The 20,021-nt window shown below is 56.0% G+C and overlaps 1 protein-coding gene across 4 annotated transcripts in view; it reads left to right on the top strand.

Annotated features, from left to right (window-relative positions):
- Positions 1–8,836: 8,836 nt before the first annotated feature.
- Positions 8,837–20,021, top strand: part of CELSR2 (cadherin EGF LAG seven-pass G-type receptor 2) — a 27,861-nt gene continuing 16,676 nt past the window's right edge. For all 4 annotated transcript variants that reach the window (XM_073234445.1, XM_037001579.2, XM_037001578.2 and 1 more), the window contains exons 1-3: positions 8,837–12,570; positions 16,894–17,541; positions 19,545–19,767. In XM_073234445.1, the coding sequence (XP_073090546.1) occupies positions 9,279–12,570; positions 16,894–17,541; positions 19,545–19,767 (4,163 nt within the window). In that variant the 5' untranslated portion in view covers positions 8,837–9,278. The remainder of the gene's footprint in view (positions 12,571–16,893; positions 17,542–19,544; positions 19,768–20,021) is intronic.

Raw genomic sequence — 20,021 nt, 5'->3', positions numbered from 1 at the left:
CTATAGCCTCAACTGTTTGGTTTGAAGAAAGTCAGTTTACACAGCAAGAGGCTGGTTTTGGTCACCACCACACACACCTCTTCCACATTTGAATAGCCAGCCCTTTGGGCTTGGCTGGAAACTGAAATGGCTCTGAACAGCCCCATCTAGCCTTAGAGGTCAGGACAGCTACCTTGTCAGCTCCCTACTTCTACCCTTAGGCTTCTAGTGCTTGTGCCCTTCCACCAGGAGGCACTGCTTTACTACTCCATGGCCCTAAAAGCACTGTAGGAGGGCAGAACTGGGGCTTTAAGCCCCTGGGGGCCAGGCCTGGTTCCTGGCTACACCTCTCACCCAGCCCCTCCACACTGCCAGCTGACTTCTCACCTGACCAGTCTTCTGGAGCTGGTTGCACCCGGAGCCTGTCCTCCCTGCAGCTTTATGTAGAGACAGCCCTGTGCTGCTTGCAGCCCAGCCCCCCACTTTCCTTTCCTGCCCTGTGGCTGAGTCATTGTGTGGACTGGCCTGGGAGCCTGCCTGGTGAAAAGGAGTGAGTGAGGCCCATAAAATAGTTGCTGTGTGCACCAACTAGTCTTAGCAGAAAGTCTATAGCACCTTCGTCCTGAAGCCAGAGGAGAAAAACAGCTGTTAAGGAAAGGATGGCCTTGTGGCTGAGGGCCTTCCCTGCAGGTGGGCGCACATAGGCACACATGCTTACTGAGTGCCCTGTGCTGGCACCTCTAGGAGCAGGGGTCACAGGATGGAACACAGTCCCTTCTCTCAGAGAACTCAGTTACTGGGAAAGGTGTGGCTTACCTTCCTCCCGAGTGAGTTGAAAACCAGACTCCTTCCCTTCCGGCAGCAGTGGGATGGGGCTGATGCAAGCCTCTTTTAAGATGGGCCACTGGCCTAGAAGCACTTGGGAATGGGCCCAGATAACCTTGACTCCACCCTAGCAGTTGCCTCCGCAACCCATGGCTAATGCCCTCATCCCTGGCACCTTGACCTGCCCCATCTCCAACCTCAGCTACCCAGGTTACCTCAGCAAACAACCCCCACAAGCCCAGTAGTGTGAGTCAGAGCCCTGGGTCCCTCACCAGCCTTTGGTTCCCACACCCGGGAATTCAGAGCCCAAGATGCAGGGCTCGGTGCTTGAGGCAACAGGCCACTCTACCAAGAGATAGGGACGACTAGAAGGGAGACTGCCAGAGAAATCCCAAAGACTTACGCGAGTGCATGGGAACCCAGCGTGAGAACGAGGACTCTGAGCTCCTGGCCACTGAGGAGCCTAACCACCACCAGCAGTGGAACTATTCCTGGGAACTGACACTGCCTGTGAGCGTCCAGCTATTCCTGCCCTGAAGCTTTTCTGGTTTACCGGTGGTCCTGAGAATACCTCCCCGCATCCGGCCTTCCAGTACCTCCCACTGGAGGCCTGGGGGCAGCTCTGGCTGCACTCCCAGGATGAGTCTGACAGGCAGAGCAGGGATGGGCCCCCAGAGATGCTGCATGTCAAAGCCTGTGCCAGGGTGAGGGGCCTGCCCCACTCCCCCAGTCACGTCCCAGCATGGGGTTCCCCAAAAGCTCCGCCCAGATACAAAAGGTGCAACCCTGCGTATCCAATGGGCAGTGAGCCTGGTGGAGCGGACACCTCTGACATTGCCCGTTTAAGAGCACCCCCACGGTGGGGGTGGGGGTGAGGAGGACTGCGGGCAAGTTCTGGTCCCTGAAACCCAGCACCAGGCAGCACCCCAACGACCCGCCTGAGAGAAAGGAGCCCGGGACGCCTGCCTTGCCAGTTCTCAACCTCTAGGTCCCTGGGCCTGCGGGGTAGTGATGAGGAGCCCCAGCCATCTCCGATTCGGAGAAAGCCCCCTTTTCTGGAAGGGAAAGGGAAGTTCCTCTCTCTGCTTGCTCTAATTGGTTGGCAAACAAACCCTGCATTTTGTAGAGCAGTGGGATTTCTCCTTAGGAGTTGGACTTCCCTCCCCCTACACAAACCTGCTGTCAGAAATGGTCTGGAAAATTATTTTCATTGAGGTGTAAATTGCTGATAAGATAGTGTGACCCTTGAGGGAGACTTGTTTTTTAAACCCTGAAGAAAGGGAAGAATTAAACTCCCATTTAGAATAGCTTTCATCCTTTTCTCCTTCCATCTTGTCTCCGGGAGAAAAAAAATTATTTTTTCTCTACTTTCTCCACAAATCAGCCCTTGTTTACTTGTACCCTAGGTCCCAGCGCCATCCCGCGAGCCCTGTCCTCAGCCAGCCCTCTCCCGGAGCTCCCTCTCCCTCTGCCTCCCCCCAGTCCCCTCAGTAACCACCCTGCCTACTGTCCCCATCTCAAACAGCCTTCCTGCGTCCTGCCTCTGCTGTCTAATTATCATCTGTCTGGCTCCTTTCCCTCAAAGATTAATGAACAGTGGATACTGGGAGGCTCCGCTACCTCCTCGACACTCCGGGCCCTCCTGCCCCCACCCACCTGGAGCGAAGGTGGAATGTTCTAGAGGGAACAGCACGAAGGAGCAGGAACGAGGCCTGAATAGCTGGAGAGCCGAGTAAGGGGAATGCTGAGTTGAAGCTAGACTAGAAGCTGGTGGGATAAGGAAATAGTGCCTGTCCCTAAACGCGGGTTCCCTGGGGTTCTGGCCTCTCCCTGCTCTTTCTCTATGTGCTCTGCTACCTCTGCATCCCCAACCCAAGGTGTCTCATCATGCATTTGCAGTTCCAGCCTTCCCTGCCCGCAACAAATGCACTGAACATCTCCACCAAGATCTCAAAGCCGTAAGTCTAACTCCCTATCTGATCCTCTATCCACACCCCTCTCTGGACAGTCAGGCACCCGGAGTCGCCCTGGACGGCCCCCTCCTCATCCCCAACAACCAGCCTCACACAGTTCCATTTCCACTGATTCCCTTCATCACTCGGATCTGCCCCCTCAGCTGGAGCACAGGTCCTCCTCCTCCTGGATCTTGCTGGTCTGTGGGACCCCTGCTCTTCCTCCAGTGGGACTGCTCACCATGTGGAGGAATCTGTGTATGTTACAGCCACCATCAGGCCTCTCCCTGTCGAAATGCTTCATATGGCTCCCTCAGCTTCTCCAAAAAAGTCCACACTGCTCAGCCAGAGTCCAGATTAGTCAAAAGGTGGCCACAGTTCAGACTGGCAGGCTTTTCTGCTCTTCTTGTCCACCGCTCCAGGAGCTTTGAGCTCCAGCCCTGCCCGACTACCTGCCTCCTCGAGCTCTGGCCTTGCAGCACATCCTCCCGGTTTGGTTTTTCGGTTGTTTCCTCTGCCCCGGCTTCCGCTGGGGAATTCCTCCTTCTGCTTCAAGGTGGTTCAGATGCCGCCTCCTTTACAAAGCCTTCCCTAACTCCTCCTTGAAGCCAGAGCTGTAGTCCTTTCGTCTGTGTACCTCTCCCACCCTGGCTGGTGTCTGAAGCATGGCTAGGGCATCCAGACAGGGCTCTCTCTCTCTCCGTGTCTGTTCTGATATGCAACAATTCAGTTATTGCATATGTTGCTGTGGATTTGCTGCTCACAGCCTACCCCAGTCTCCATCTCTTCCCCTCTGTGTTTAGGAGCCCAAAATGATCTCAGCTGGATCTTAGACTGACTATGTACATCAGTATGGAATGCTGGGTCTATTGAGCCACCCTGAGCAAACAGTACTAGCCCTGTGACTAGAACCTATCATTGGGTTAAGGCATCCAAAACCATCTTTTAATGAGCCTCAAAGAAAGTCTATCAAACATGGCTGGGAAATCAGGCCTATAACTCCTGGCTGCATTAGGAGTGCAATTTTGTGGATAAAGTGAATGGGTTTAGGGCTGCCTACAGAGGAGCCTAGAGACTCAGCTGGCCTCCCAGATGCTGGCTCTAGGAGGGACACCTGGTCACTCCTCTATGCCATCCATCTATCTGTCCATCCATTCATTCATTGAGCCAATATTTACAAAGGGCCAGTATGTGTCATGTACCATACTAGGTGCTAGGTGTTCAAGACACATGTTCTCCCTACTCCTGGGCCTTACTGCTGGCGCAGATGTTAACCAAGTAAATAAACAAATATTTTATGTACAGTTGACCCTTGAACAAAATGAGCTTGAACTGCATGGGTCCACTTAGATTTTTTTCAATAAATATATTAGAAAAATTTTTTGGAACAGTTTGAAAAAGCATTTTCTTTTCTCTAGCTTACTTTATTATAAGAATACAGTATATACTACATATATCATGCAAAATATGTGTTAATCAACTGTTTATATTATTGGTAAGGCTTCGGTCAATAGTAGGCTATTAGTGGTTAAGTTCCTGGGGAGTCAAAAGCTATACACGGATTTTCAACTGCACAGCAGGGTGAGGGCATGGCACCTTTAACTCCTGTGTTGTTCAAGGGTCAGTTGTAATTACAAGTTGCAATAAGGGCCATGATGGAGGGGAACGTTTAAGACTGCCATATTCAAGAGCAGGAAGGAAGCCAAGGTGCCCAGAACTGAGTGAAGCAGAGGAGTAAGAAGCCAGGGCCCTGCACACACAGCTTTGTGGACCAACATGAGGACGTTGGCTTTTAGTCAAGTCACAGCTGAAAAGCTCGTGCAAGGTTTTCAGGAAGGGAGCAACATTCTCAGATTGAGGCTTTGTAATATTACTCTGTGAAGGACACCATGAGGGGTCCTTTAATCAGGTAAATCCAGAATGTGGCACATCCCTCAAGAAAATTGGCCTGGGCTCTTCAAACAGTCAATATCACAAGAAAGGAAGGAAGAAAGAAAGAAACCTAACACAACCTATAACCAAATGTAATGCATGAACTTCTAGTTTGAAAGTAGCAGCTATCAAAGACCTTTGAGGGGCAATATGGAATTTGCAGACTGGATATCAGATGCTCCCAGGAGTCAGTGTTCGTGTTCTGCGGGTGGCAGTGGTCCTGTGGGAATGTGGGAAAGGCTCTTAACTCGGGAGATGCAGACTGAGGGGCACGGGCATGAGGTGCCGGGATGTCTGCGTCTCACTCTCATTTTGTTCTCCAAAAATCATGACAGAAAACAGTGTCAACAGTCATCACAATTATTATTGAAAAATATAAGGCCATTAGGTGGAGGGTATCTGGGGATGCATTGTACCATTGTGGCAATTTTTCTTAGTGCTTAACATTTTTCAAAATAAAGAATTGGGAGAGTTCCCTTTATATCTAAAAATAATTATTATTAATCTAAAAAAGAGATGACTTGGACTGCTGAGTGAAGACTGGTTTGAAGGTGCAGTAACTATAGGAAAAATCCACACAACTCTGAGTAACCCCTCTATGTCTGCATGGAGTAGGGGGCTGAGAAATAACAGTGCCAACCCTCCAGCTGTGAAGCAAAAGCAAACCAGGCATGTGAGGCAAGTGTGGACAGGAGCACAAGCAGGTCCTGTCCCTCCCTGGACTGCTGCCTCCTGGTCTCTTCCATCCCAACCCACCCCACAGTCCCAGGACGGCAGTGTCTGGACCTCCCCATGGCCAGCCTCTCCCCTCTCCCCCTATCTGTATCTGTGCCCTTTATGAAACAACGCTGAGCCCAGAAACAGGATAAGGCTGCATGGAAATCAGGATCTCCCTACCTCTTTCTCATGCCAGAGAAACCGTCCTGTGCACCCACCGAAGGTCACCATGACCTTCCTGCCTGCAGCCTCCCCCCATGCCCCTCCTTCCAAGCAGGCCATTGGTACAGATTTCAGCCCATCAGGATTTGCCCATGACAGGGGTCACCTGGTTCTTCCCAGTGTGCCCCGTCTGTCTTTCAGTGTGCTAGGCCACAAAACACCCACCCCAGTCTTGGCGTTAGCTAGGGTAACACTCATATCTCATTCATTCATAGCTTAATGCTTAAGAACATGGAATCTTGAGCCAGATTGCCTGGGTTCACATCCAGGTCTGCCATTTACTAGTTGTGTAACCTTGGAGAAGCCCCTTAACTAGGTTAAATGAATTTGCTGATGAGTTCCTTCCTTTTGCTAGGAATGCTTCTCCTGATTCTTGAAGAAGCAACCCAAGTCCCACTTCCTTCAGCAGGCCCTGTGGGATTTCCTTAACCCTCACTGCTCTCTCCTCTTCCTTTAGCTTTTTCTGTCTTATTTACTCCTGGAGCACATCACCCATTCTATCCTGTTCTGTTTAGAGCTGGGACCATGCCTTCTGCAAGTGTGCATGGGTGAGAAAGACCCCTTAGAGCTGAGAGGGAGGCCCAGGGCCATCCCAGCTGGTCACTTTCCTCCCTGAGCCTCCACTGAAGGTAGGAGGCTTGGCCGGGAGGTTTTCCCTTTGGACAGATGCCTAGATCTTGCTGCACATTGATTTTCTTCCAGTAAGAGGGAGGTCTAAAGGTTCCTTACAGTGAAGTAGACAGCCCTTCCCCTGGGGGTCAAGGAGGACACTACCAGGGCAAGCCCTTGTCTGGGACTCCTGTGATGCACAGAAGACTTGGAAGTTTCCTTCTTGCTTTTGGGAGGTAGAAATAGCTGAAGAGGTGACGTGGACCAGGTAGGCAGCTCTGTCCTGTGCCCCTGTGGGGGGGGGGGGGGAGGATTAAGGACTATTTTCCAAAGGTGCGTGGAGAGGCAGGGAGGGGTTCCTTACATCCCCCAACCTGTCTACCCTTGGGCAGAAACTCACCTGGAGGGGCACTTCCTATGCCCAGGCCTTCCCTGGCAACTCCAGTCTCGGTGCCAGGCTCCAGAACCAAGGCCACAGCTCTCCCACCCAGAAAGCTTATTTTAGTACGAAGAGAGACGTGAATGGAGAACTGCAGTTTCACCATGTGTTCAATTGGGCCTTCAACAGAAATGAGAGTCTCATTACCCAACTCTGATTCAAAGGATAATTAACAGATGGTATAATTTCCAAGCATTTTCCATGCCACATGGCTATTAGGTGAAAAGCAAAATGCCCACGCAGCCCTAGATCCTCCCAAACCAGAGTCAAAGGAAGTCCAGGGAGACAGAGCCATGTGGAGGCTGCTTCAGCCACCCCTCTGTCTCTGGAGTAGCCCTTGACCTTGTCCAGAGTAAGAAAGCTCATCTTCAGTCAAGGGGAGGGCATTCCCTTGAGCCATGGGTCCTCTGCCTACTTCCTTCCCCCATCCTGTCCATCACCATTGCCAGGAATGTAGTCTAACCCTAATCCCTGGTGGTGTCCCCAAGGCTCATCTTTCCTTTCTCCTGGGAAGAAAGAGAAAAGCTGATTAATAATCCTTGACATCACTGTGTGGCCACACAGAAGTTCCCTGGGCCTGGGGCCCCTCAGAGGATATTCACAGGCCCTCTGCTGTGACCTGCTGAGAGTGACACTGCTGTGCAGTGTTGGAAGGGAGATTTTTGTTCGGTGCTTTTCAAACGGGTTCCTCCAGACCCTCCAGCTCCCCAGGGAGGTCCAGGGGTTTCTTGGTTGGGAGAGCAGTGCAGATGATGATCCCCATCTTCAACCCAGTAGCACTACTTGTATCTGCTTTATGTTTTGGGCTTCTACTTCAGATTTCATTTGAAAAAAGAATTCTACTGCTAAATCAACTTTTGAAAACCATGCACCTTATTCAGTCCTCTCATTTTACAGAAGAGAAATTGAGGCACAGGAATTTGACCAAGGTCACCCAGCTGGAGGGTGGTAGGGCTGGGACTGAAGCCCTGGCTTCCTCCCCAGGCCAGCCCTTATACCACCTGACCAGGCCCCTCACTGCACTCCCAGCTGGCCCTGCAGTACCTGGATGGTGGCCTCTGGTTGGAGTATGAGAGAAGGCAGCTTCCTCCGGATCACCCTCCACCTCCCCGCCTGGCTCTGCTTCACGGCCCAGCTTCCATGCCTGTGGGCCACTCCCAGGAATCCTGGCATCTTGCACACCCCTTGCAAGTGGAAGGTCAAGTCTGGCGGCCAACACTGTGAAGAGGCTTAGGAGCCCTGTGCACTGTGCAGAGCTGTTCGCTGATCACAGAGCTGTGGGTGGAAGGAGGGCCCGCTGGCTGGATGTTGATGGGGAAGGAGGGAGGGGGCAAGAGGTTCTCTCTCCAGACAGGCGGTACCATCTGTCAGTGAAAGCCACCAGTCTAGGACTCCAGAAGCAGGTGTAAAAGCTGGGCTCCACCCCTAACCAGCCTTGTGACCATGTACAAGTTTTGCCCTCTCTGGGCCTCAGAACCTGGTAATATTAACATGTTTATACCAGCTGGCTTCTGCTCTGACAGTCTAAGCTTACCTCCCCCTAAAAAGCCCAAGCGGTGAGTTAGATGAAGCTGGGGTCATTCTGCCCAGCAGCTGGCCCCCAAGGGGCATCCTGGTTGGACTACCACCTCTCTGAGGGGTGGGGATGGGGACTGAGGACCTCACTGTGCCATGTCTCTCTGGGATATGAAAGATACTTTATACTGCTGAGCAGCGTCCTGTTAGCACTGCAGTCTGACCCAGGAACTAAGGGAGGGGACAGCAATGAGGGCCCGCATCAGTGACTCTCCTAGCCTTCATAGGTTGTGTGTGAGATGAGCCCTTGGCTTCAAAATGTTTTGAAAACCTCTAAGCATACATAGGGTACTGTCACCGTTATTAACATTCGGTGTCTGACTTGTAACTGCTAATTCCCCTCTCGGATATGGTAGGGATCTGGCACCCGCCCAGGAGCAGTCCTGGGGAGGGCCTGGGATGGGAAGGCGCGCCAGGGAGAATCCCAGAACAGCGGTGCGGGGCAGGGCGCTGGGTGGGGCCCGCCTCCCTCGGTACCGCTGGCGTCGCCGCTTTAAGACGGCGGCGGCGCGAGCAGGTCTATGGTAATGAGCCTCAGCCGCCGCCGCTCTGCAGAGCTCGCCCGCCCGCCCGGGAGACCAGGGAGTGTGTGGCTGGGCCCGGGGCCGCGGAGACCGCAGCAGCCGCGGTGGGGACACGGGGCACAGGGCCATTGGGGGAGGCTGGGGCCGGGCCAGGGGCCGGGTGTGCGGCTCCGGAGGCGCAGGTGGGCGATCCCGCAGGGGCTGAGGGGGACACCCAGGGGCTTTGGGGGCCGGCAGGGCCAGGGGTGCGCGGGCGCAGGTGGCGAGAGCCGGGCGCGTAAGTGGAGGCGCGGCCCCAGGGCGCGGTGCTCGCGGCGACCCGGGCGCGGGCCTGGATCGGGCAGCAGTGCGAGCCCGGACGCGTCGTCGGGCGCAGGCCCCGCGGGGTGCACGGGTGGCCCCCGGGGCCCGGCGCCCCGGCCCGGCATGAGGCGCGGCGGCGTGGGCAGAAGCCGGAGGAGGAGCCGCCACCGCCGCTGACCCGGCCGGCCAGGAGCAGGAGCGATGCGGATACGCGCAGCCCGCGCCGCCTTTGCAACGCCGCTGCTGATACTGCAGCTCCTACCGCCGTTACTGGCAAACCAAGTGGGGCCTTGCCGTTCCCTGGGCCCCGGGGGACGCGGCTCCTCGGGCGCCTGCGCCCCCGTGGGCTGGCTCTGCCCAGCCTCAGCGTCAAACCTCTGGCTGTACACCAGCCGCTGCAGGGATGCGGGCACCGAGCTGACTGGCCACCTAGTGCCGCACCACGATGGTCTGAGGGTCTGGTGTCCGGAACCAGGGGCCCACATCCCCCTGCCACCAGCCCCTGAAGGCTGTCCCTGGAGCTGTCGCCTCTTGGGCATTGGAGGCCACCTTTCCCCACAGGGCAAGCTCACCTTGCCCCACGAATACCCATGCTTAAAGGCCCCACAACTGAGATGCCAGTCCTGCAAGCTGGTGCAGACCCTGGGGCCCAGGGCAGGGGAAAGGTCAGCAGGAGAGACCCTGGGTGGGCGTCGGAAGAGGAATGTGAATACAGCCCCCCAGTTCCAGCCCCCCAGCTACCAGGCCACAGTGCCTGAGAACCAGCCAGCAGGTACCCCTGTGGCATCCTTGCGGGCCATCGACCCAGATGCGGGTGAGGCGGGTCGCCTTGAGTACACCATGGATGCCCTCTTTGACAGCCGCTCCAACCATTTCTTCTCCCTGGACCCAACCACTGGTGCTGTAACCACCGCTGAGGAGCTGGATCGTGAGACCAAGAGCACCCATGTCTTCAGGGTCACAGCACAGGATCATGGCATGCCCCGACGCAGTGCCCTGGCCACGCTCACCATCTTGGTGACTGACACCAATGATCATGACCCTGTTTTTGAGCAGCAGGAGTATAAGGAGAGCCTCAGGGAGAACCTGGAGGTTGGCTATGAGGTGCTCACTGTCAGAGCCACAGATGGTGACGCCCCTCCCAATGCCAATATTCTGTATCGCCTGCTGGAGGGGCTGGGGGGCAGCCCCTCTGAAGTCTTTGAGATTGACCCACGCTCTGGGGTGATCCGAACCCGTGGCCCTGTGGATCGGGAAGAGGTGGAATCCTACCAGTTGACAGTGGAGGCAAGTGACCAGGGTCGGGACCCCAGTCCTCGGAGTGCCACAGCCGCTGTCTTCCTGTCAGTGGAGGATGATAATGACAATGCCCCTCAGTTCAGCGAGAAGCGCTATGTGGTGCAGGTCCAGGAGGATGTGACCCCAGGGGCCTCAGTACTCCGGGTCACAGCCTCAGATCGAGACAAGGGCAGCAATGCCCTGGTGCATTACAGCATAATGAGTGGCAATGCTCGGGGACAGTTTTACCTGGATGCCCAGACAGGGGCTCTGGATGTGGTAAGCCCTCTTGACTATGAGACGACCAAGGAGTATACCCTCCGAGTTCGGGCCCAGGATGGTGGCCGCCCCCCACTCTCCAATGTCTCAGGCCTGGTGACAGTGCAAGTCCTGGATATCAATGACAATGCCCCCATCTTTGTCAGCACTCCCTTCCAGGCTACCGTCCTGGAGAGTGTCCCTTTAGGATACTTGGTTCTCCACGTCCAGGCCATCGATGCTGATGCTGGTGACAATGCCCGCCTAGAATACCGCCTTGCTGGGGTTGGGCATGACTTCCCCTTCACCATCAACAATGGCACAGGCTGGATTTCCGTGGCTGCTGAGCTGGACCGAGAGGAGGTTGATTTCTACAGTTTTGGGGTTGAAGCCCGAGACCATGGCACCCCAGTGCTCACTGCCTCAGCCAGTGTCAGTGTGACCATCCTGGATGTCAATGACAACAACCCAACCTTTACCCAACCAGAGTATACGGTGAGGCTCAATGAGGACGCAGCTGTGGGTACCAGCGTGGTGACAGTGTCAGCTGTGGATCGTGATGCCCACAGCGTCATCACCTACCAGATCACCAGTGGTAACACCCGGAATCGCTTCTCCATCACCAGCCAGAGTGGGGGGGGGCTGGTGTCCCTCGCCTTGCCATTGGACTACAAACTTGAGCGGCAGTATGTACTGGCCGTCACTGCCTCTGACGGCACGCGGCAGGACACAGCACAGGTGGTGGTGAATGTCACTGATGCCAACACTCATCGTCCCGTCTTTCAGAGCTCCCATTATACAGTGAATGTTAATGAGGACCGGCCAGCAGGCACCACAGTGGTGCTGATCAGTGCCACAGATGAGGACACAGGTGAGAATGCCCGCATCACCTACTTTATGGAGGACAGCATCCCCCAGTTCCGAATTGATGCAGATACCGGGGCTGTCACCACCCAGGCTGAGCTGGACTATGAGGACCAAGTGTCCTACACCCTGGCCATCACTGCCCGTGACAATGGCATTCCCCAGAAGTCTGACACCACCTACTTGGAGATCCTGGTGAATGATGTGAATGATAATGCCCCTCAGTTCCTGCGGGCCTCCTACCAGGGCAGTGTCTATGAGGATGTGCCACCCTTCACCAGTGTCCTGCAGATATCAGCCACTGACCGTGACTCTGGCCTAAATGGCAGGGTCTTTTACACCTTTCAAGGGGGCAATGATGGAGATGGAGACTTCATCATAGAGTCCACATCAGGCATTGTGCGAACACTGCGGAGGCTGGATCGTGAGAATGCGGCCCAGTACATCTTGCAGGCATATGCAGTGGACAAAGGGATGCCTCCAGCCCGCACACCCATGGAAGTGACAGTCACTGTGTTGGATGTGAATGACAATCCACCTGTTTTTGAGCAGGACGAGTTTGATGTGTTTGTGGAAGAGAACAGCCCCATTGGGCTGGCTGTGGCCCGCGTCACAGCCACAGACCCTGATGAAGGCACCAATGCCCAGATCATGTACCAGATCGTTGAAGGCAACATCCCTGAGGTCTTCCAGCTGGACATCTTCTCTGGGGAGCTGACTGCTCTGGTGGACTTGGATTATGAGGACCGGCCTGAATACATCCTGGTCATCCAGGCCACATCGGCTCCACTGGTGAGCCGGGCCACAGTCCATGTCCGCCTGCTCGACCGCAATGACAACCCCCCAGTGCTGGGCAATTTTGAGATCCTCTTCAACAACTATGTCACCAACCGCTCCAGCAGCTTCCCTGGGGGCGCCATTGGCCGTGTGCCTGCCCATGACCCTGACATCTCAGACAGCTTGACCTACAGCTTTGAGCGGGGAAATGAACTCAGTGTGGTCCTGCTCAATGCCTCCACGGGTGAGCTGCGGCTGAGCCGGGCACTGAACAACAACCGGCCTCTGGAGGCCATCATGAGTGTACTGGTGTCAGGTAAGCGACACTGAGGTGGAGGTGGCCTTTGGGGGAGAGCCTGGGCAGCCTTCTAAGGAGGAACCACTGACTGCCTCTCTGCCTGGTGCCTGGTGCTGAGGTTGAGGGGTGAGAAGCAGCTTGGGAAGGAGCCCTTGGAATCCTGGCAGCTGGTGCAGGCCCCGCCTGCCACCCCAGGCTGGGCTGGGCTGCTTCGGTTGGCTGCCCCCTGCCTGCCAGCCTGTGACGCGGTGGGGGAAGTACTGTGAGGCTGCCCTGGCTGTGGCTGCCAAGAATTGTGAAAAAAGGCATGTGGAAGACTGGGGGACCAAGAGAGCTGGGGGAGGGGTGGAGAGGACAGTGGCTGGGAGAGGCGAGCCAGCCCCCTCAGCACCCCTTCACGCCCGGCAGGAGATTCCTGTGATCTCATACAGCCTTCTGACAGAATTGAGGGCTTTGGGGGCACAGGGTTGCCACCACAGGGTCAGGACACTGCAGTTGGGCCTCTTCTGGCCCCTCTGGCTCCAGGCTGAGCCGTAGACCAGGCTGAGGGGGACTTTGTCTAGTGCATTCTTTTCCCTCCAGGCAGAAAGAGGCTGGCCTGGCTCCCCCTTCAAAGCTCTCGCAGGAAGTGAGGGCAGGGCTCATTGTCGCTGTCCAAACAGACCCCACTGTCAGAGGCCATGATTCGGGGTCCAGCTTGGGGGAAGGGCTGCAGTGAAGCCAGGGGCAGGCTGAGGCTTCCTGGGCCCCTTTGCTACCCAATGGGCTGTTCTTAGGACTCTAGGCTTTCCCTGCTGGCTGTGACCAGCCTGGTCTCAGGGAATGGGGTGTGGAGACCAGGATGGGCCAGTCCACTGGTAGCCTTTGAGGGCAGAGCCCCCTGATCTCATGAGGAGAGAACGGAGTCTTGGGGCATGGGAGCCTGGCCAGGACCCAGGCTGGGCATTCCTGCTGCTTGGCCAAGCGCTCAGCCTGCAGACTACCTGGACAGAAGGGCTGGGGGAGGAGAGTGTGGTGGGGGTGCCAGTCTGTCTTTTCTGTCAGCTGTGGGGAATGAGTGCATCAGCAAGGAGAGGGCTGGCTCTAGGTTTCTGAGTCCCTTCCCTAAGCCTGTGAACAACCAGGATGCTCATGAGGGCCCTTGTTAGCAGCACCCTGGGGATGGATGGGCCAGGGCACCCCCAACTCCAGACACACCAGGGAGGGGAGGAGGAGACGAGCCTGGCAGTCCTCCATGGCCACTCCAGGGAGTCTAGGCCTGGAGCAGGGTGACATGCATGCGGTGGCTTCGGCCCCCTTTGTGCTCATGGTCCTTGGACAGCCACCTCCCCTGCCCCACTCCTCAGGTGGCCATGGGAGCCAGGGTGTGTGAGCTTTCAGAGGTCATGGACAAGGCTCTGTGTCCTTGAAGCTTCTGTTTCTCCTCTGGGAGGAGATAGTGAGAAGCTGGAGTTCCTATAGCCCATATCCTCTGCTAAGAGAAGCAAGGCAGTGGGAGGTGTAGGAAGAAGGGGCTTCTCCCTCTGTCCTCCCCAAGCCTGCCCTAGGTGAGAGTGACAGGACCCTGAGGATTGGGGACTGAAGCGACTCTACCCAGCTCTCAGGCTCTTACCAGAGCAGAGCCCCAGACTTTGGCTCTGCTGGGATACAGGGAAAGGCCTTGGCTGGCCCTCCAGCCCTATCCCTACCCTGTTCCCTCAGCCCTGACCCTTGGAGGCAGTCACCATGGCAACCCAAAGTTCAGGGAGGCTGGGGTTAGGGGAAATTGACTCCCACCGCCCCCCTTTGTTTTCCTTCTCTTGTTCTTTGGCTCTTCTTTCTTTCCCGCCCCTGCCTGTGGTGGCTCTTCTGCACTGCCCCAGTCCATTGCTCTCTCCCCATCCCCTGGGTGGCTCTCTCCTCCTTTCCCCCTTTCTCCATTGCTGGTTCTTTTCCTGGGCTTTTGTCTTCCTTAATCATTAATGTACTATTTAACATAATATATCCTATGTACTATAATATGCCTCTCTGACTTCCCTGCCTCTTGTTCCCTGTGCCTGCAGCTGCCCCAGCTTGGGCTGGATGGCTCTCCTGAAGCCTAAATTCTCCCTGCCCCTGTCTTACTCTGCTAGGACACACAGGAGCTCCTGTCCATGATCTGGTCAGTCCCTAGACTAGCAGACCCCCTGCAGGTCTACAGTCTCCACTGGCATATCTGCCAGGGGAAATGAGGTGTGGAGTCCAATTATGACTCCTGTACTCACTGCTGCCTTTGTGCCTTAGGGGTGACCCAGGTCAAGGCAGGGAAGAGGAACAAAGAGGAAGGGGACAGCAGTAGGTTGACTGCTGGGATGGGAGACAATAGCAGAGGGGACAGGTGGCCACAGATGGCGGACCAGATGGGAAGCAACAGAGACACATTGGGTGAGGAGCACAGGTGGGGCCTGGGATGGTGGTGGACAGGAAACCGGGGAGAAGGGTGTGTTCCAGGGCTGAGTTGTGGTGAGGTTTCTCTAGCTTGTTGGCCTTGGTTGCTGCCTCCCCTCTCTAATCACTTAGGAGCACTCTGTGTGGATTCTTGGGCTGCACCCTGTCCCACTAAGGAATCATCGGGCAGAGGCCCCAGAGAAGCCAGAGGCCTGTGCCAGCTCCATACCCGAGTCCAGGGAGCTCTGAAAGAGGGAGGAAAGTAAAGCCTGAGGCCATAAATCTGGGCAGGCTTCCTGGAGTAGGTGAGTTTAGGGCAGGTTAGAAAACTAGAGGACTGTGGGCTGGTATCTGGATAGGCCAGGTGGGAAGGAACAGGCTGTTTGGTAGCTGTGAAGCCAGAGTGGGCAGAGCAGAAGTGGGTGATGGCAAGCAGACTTGCCATGTGCTGGCGGGAACAGGCGGGCCCTGGCAGTCTCAAGCAAGGAGGCTGGAGGGCAGGTGGGTGGCGGGCCGAGGACATGGCTGAGACGGGTGTTTGCTTTTACCCTTCCCAGGCTCAACTGAGTCACCTGGTGTAGTCAGCCACTTCAAGTAGGTATGACATAGAAGCATAGACTATTCCCTTCCTACTCCCACCCCACCCCAGAAACACCAGCTCCTGCCCCATTCCTGCCAGTGTCCTTTTCAGTATCTACACAGAGCCCCTCCTGATGTGTTTTAAAGACCTTTTTTTTGCTCTGGAAACTGAGTATATTCTCATCAATATCTTAATATTTATTGAACACCTACTATGTGTAGAACATTGTGGTAAATTAAAAAAATATATATCCCTATAGCCCTTCAAGCCATTTTCCCCTCCCCTTGGCATCCAGCTTTCAATTTTGAGCTAAATAAAACCCATTGCTGGTGTGTATGCATTCAGATGTGTATGGTATTAATGGGCTTAGGGTGTGGGGTGAACTGAGACACTGAGTGCGTTACGATCTAACTATTTATTAGTGAGTGTGTGGCAGGCATTCGGCTGTAATGTGGTGAGCCAAGTGGGTGATAAGCAGTCAGAGGCCCTGTGGCCAGAGGAGAGGTCAGCGGGACTCTGTCTAAAGTCTCAGGTTGGAAGCTGTCCAGGCCCTTCATCTCTGCCCCCAAGATGCCCACACATCAGGGCCATGGGTGGTACTGCCTCTGGTATGGTGGCTCAGCTGGATTTCCTGGGGTGGGGCCCCCCAGGCTACCCTCAGCAGCTCAGAGAGTTGGGCGGGAAGAAATGCTTTGTGTGGGGTGTTGCCATGGAGATAGCAGGCTTGAGCCCAGGCAGCCAAGGGGCTCAGTGGGAGGGTGACTGGGTGCCCCACTGACCCAGTTCACCCCCCCACTCTATGCTGTGGTAAGGGAGGAGGGAGCATAGCCAGGGTCAGGGTTATGGGAGTGTTGAGACATAGAGGCTGAGGGGGCAGAAGGATAATTTTTGTAGGTTTCTCTTGGTGCTCTGGGCTCTGTAGAAGGAAAGAGAAAGGCAAAATAGGGTTCTTGGGCTCAGAAGCCCTTAATCTGATATAAGGGGCAGAACTCATGGCTCCGGCAAGGAAGGTACACAAACGTTAAAAAATATGCCATGCTTCACAACAGAGGGTTTGGGGTAAGTATGCAAAGAGAATTTCTGAAAATCCCATCCCCGTAAGTGCTTGTGGAGGCTGATCCCTCATGGAGGGACTTGCTCACAGGAGGCACACACATACTGTGTTGGGCACCTTATGCCAGTTAGAAAAAATCCCTTCTAGGCAACTGAGCCATGCAGAACTATGCTGGCTGGATTGCAGCCACACTCACTCACTGCTCCTGGCACACCTGCTCAAGGCCAGGTCTACAGCTTGGCACCCCTCCCTGCTCTTCCCAGCCCCAGGCCAGGTCCTGACCAATGTCATCTCTCTGCAGACGGTGTGCACAGCGTGACTGCCCAGTGTGCATTGCGTGTCATCATCATCACTGACGAGATGCTCACGCACAGCATCACGCTGCGCCTGGAGGACATGTCCCCTGAGCGCTTCTTGTCGCCCCTGCTGGGTCTCTTCATTCAGGCGGTGGCGGCCACGCTGGCCACACCCCCTAACCACGTGGTGGTCTTCAACGTGCAGCGCGACACCGATGCGCCGGGTGGCCACATCCTCAACGTGAGCCTGTCAGTGGGCCAGCCGCCGGGGCCCGGGGGTGGGCCGCCCTTCCTGCCCTCCGAGGACCTGCAGGAGCGCCTGTACCTCAACCGCAGCCTGCTGACGGCTATCTCGGCGCAGCGCGTGCTGCCCTTTGACGACAACATCTGCCTGCGCGAGCCCTGCGAGAACTACATGCGCTGCGTGTCGGTGCTGCGCTTCGACTCCTCCGCGCCCTTCATCGCCTCCTCCTCGGTGCTCTTCCGGCCCATCCACCCAGTCGGGGGGCTGCGGTGCCGCTGCCCGCCGGGCTTCACCGGCGACTACTGCGAGACTGAGGTGGACCTCTGCTACTCGAGGCCTTGCAGCCCCCATGGCCGCTGCCGCAGCCGCGAAGGCGGCTACACCTGCCTCTGCCGCGATGGCTACACAGGTGTGCCAAGGGAGGGGGGCCCGTGGGGGCGGCCCTGGAGAGCTAACGCTATGGTGCAGGTACAAATCAGCCCAAGGACTGGGGCTGCCTCCGCCCTGCTTCTCATCCACAAATCCCACTGGCTCATTTTACAACAACCTATTGAAGAGGGCAGAGAGGGGAGCCCTTCTTCTCCACTACTTCCCACTCTCCCACACCAGGTGTTGCGGGCGAGGTTAGCACTAGCTCTTTAACCAGTCTGCGTGGGTTTATATACTAGCTCTGCCCCTGGTAGATGTGTGACCTTGGACAAATGACTTAATCTCTCTGTTCCTCAGTATTTTAAAGTGGGGATAATGGATCTACTAACAGGATTGTTGTGAGGGTGAATTTAATTAATTCAGTACCTGTGGAGAGCTAGCCTGCAGTGTCGGCGGCGGTGATTTAAGGAAATGCTGAGATCAGGTGACTTGCTCCAACTCTCCTCCTACCTCTTGACTACTGGTGAGGCTGGGCCTGGAACCTGATCTCCCTGCACAGCCGAGTGACTCCCTTTCTGAGCCGCAGCAAGTGCTTACCTTCTCAGGCGTTGAGGGGCAGGCGCAGTAGAGCTGGGGAAACCGGAGGGGTTTGGTGGTGGGGTAGGGGTGTTTTAGATCATTGCACCTGTTCTGTAGCTGTGAGGCCAGAGTGGGTGGAGCAGAAGTGGGTGATGGCAAGCAGGCTTGCTGTGTGCTGGCGAGAGCAGGTGGGCCTTGTCAGTCTCAAGCAAGGAGGCTGGAGGGCAGATGGGCAGCTACTGAAGAGGCTTCTAGCCCCAGTCCTGCCCAGGTGCTGGTAAAAGAGGGTCACTTGTGATCAGGAGGCCTCCCTGTTGGCCTGTGACATGTGGTCTTACACATCCTGTCCCCAAGCCTCTCCCTGGGACGCGCACTGCTTCTGCTTTGTGCTTTTGAGCCCTCCCTGCAGGCCCAAGCTTCTCCTTAGGACATCCCTTCCCCTTAGCCCAGATGCCCTAATCCCCCTCCCTTTCCTCCGGAGCTGTGCCCCCCACCAGCTCTGCCAGCAGTAGCAGGCAGGTCCCACTGCCCACTCTGCTGCATCTTCCTGCCCAGAACTTTCCAGACTTGACTCCTCTCAGCTGCTGCTGTGGGTGGGGATAGAGGGGAGGACAGGGCTTGGGGGAGGGGAGAGGAGTCTTTGTCCAGGAGGATGGGGAAGGGGCGCTTAGAGTAGGCGAACAACAGTTTCCATGGAAACAAGAGCCAGTCACTAAGCACAGGAGCTGAGAACCTATCTCTAGAATCTGGGAATGGGGAGGGAGAGAAAGGCGTGGATTTTTCCCATCTAATGTTGGAATTTTCAGCTCCTCCACTGAATCCCAGTCTGCTCCTAGGAATCAGTTCCCTGACCTGTCAGCATCTCCCAAGTGCACAGAGGTCCTCCGCCTGGATCCCAGAGCCCAGCGTGGGAGTTCCTTGCCCTATCCTGGGGAGTCCCTAGCTTCCTCCATCCAAATCCCCATAACTTGGACAAATCCAAGTGGAAGCCTGGTCTTGTTCCCAGGGAGGGAAACTGATCTTGGTGCCTGACAGGGACAAAAGCCCCAGTGGAAGGTGGGGGGTAAGGGAGTTTGGCACACCAGCTCTCGTGCTGTCCTGCAGGCCCTTCACTCCATGCACATTCACCTCTGAGGGGCCAGAACATCCCCGTACTAGGACCTGGGCCTCAAGACAAGGGACCCCAGCAGGCCTGTGCTCTAGAGGCCCAAGCTGGGGTATGGAAGGCACTGGGAGCTTCAAGGACCTTGCAAGGAGCAGTGTATGGGATTGTGACAGTGTCACCATGGGCCCAGGCATAGCACCCGGAATTCTCAGAACTATGGACACATGAGAGGAAGTGGAGATGCCTGGGAAAGTTTGGGAGTGTCATGGGAGAGCTGTCACTGGGTGGGGAGGAGTCCCAGTTCTCCTCCTCCTCCTCCTGAGGCATGTGGTACTCACCCTGTCTCTCCTCTGGCCCAGGTGAGCACTGTGAGGTGAGTGCCCGCTCAGGCCGCTGCACCCCAGGTGTCTGCAAGAATGGGGGCACCTGTGTCAACCTGCTGGTGGGTGGCTTCAAGTGCGACTGCCCATCTGGAGACTTTGAGAAGCCCTACTGCCGGGTGACCACGCGCAGCTTCCCCGCCCGCTCCTTCATCACCTTCCGTGGTCTGCGCCAGCGCTTCCACTTCACCCTGGCCCTCTCGTGAGTGGCTGGGTGCTGGGGGATGAGGGAATGTGCTGGGATCCAGGGGTGCCCCCCCAACCCCTGTTCTACAGACAAGGTGAGAGCCAGGCAGCAAAAGTGTGGAGAGCAGGTGTGGGCAGAGCCAGGTCTGAACTTGGAGTTGCCTGTGCACTTTGCCAGCAGACAGTCCTCACCCTCAGGGTCCAGTTATCATACTTCCCGCCCTCACCCTTGAGGGTGGGGAGCCAGGATGCCAGGGTTCTGTTGCTAGT

The sequence above is a fragment of the Manis javanica genome, chromosome 4 (assembly GCF_040802235.1).
Source record: "Manis javanica isolate MJ-LG chromosome 4, MJ_LKY, whole genome shotgun sequence".
In the NCBI taxonomy this organism is placed as follows: domain Eukaryota; kingdom Metazoa; phylum Chordata; class Mammalia; order Pholidota; family Manidae; genus Manis; species Manis javanica.
This window is presented reverse-complemented; position numbering and strand designations above follow the sequence as displayed.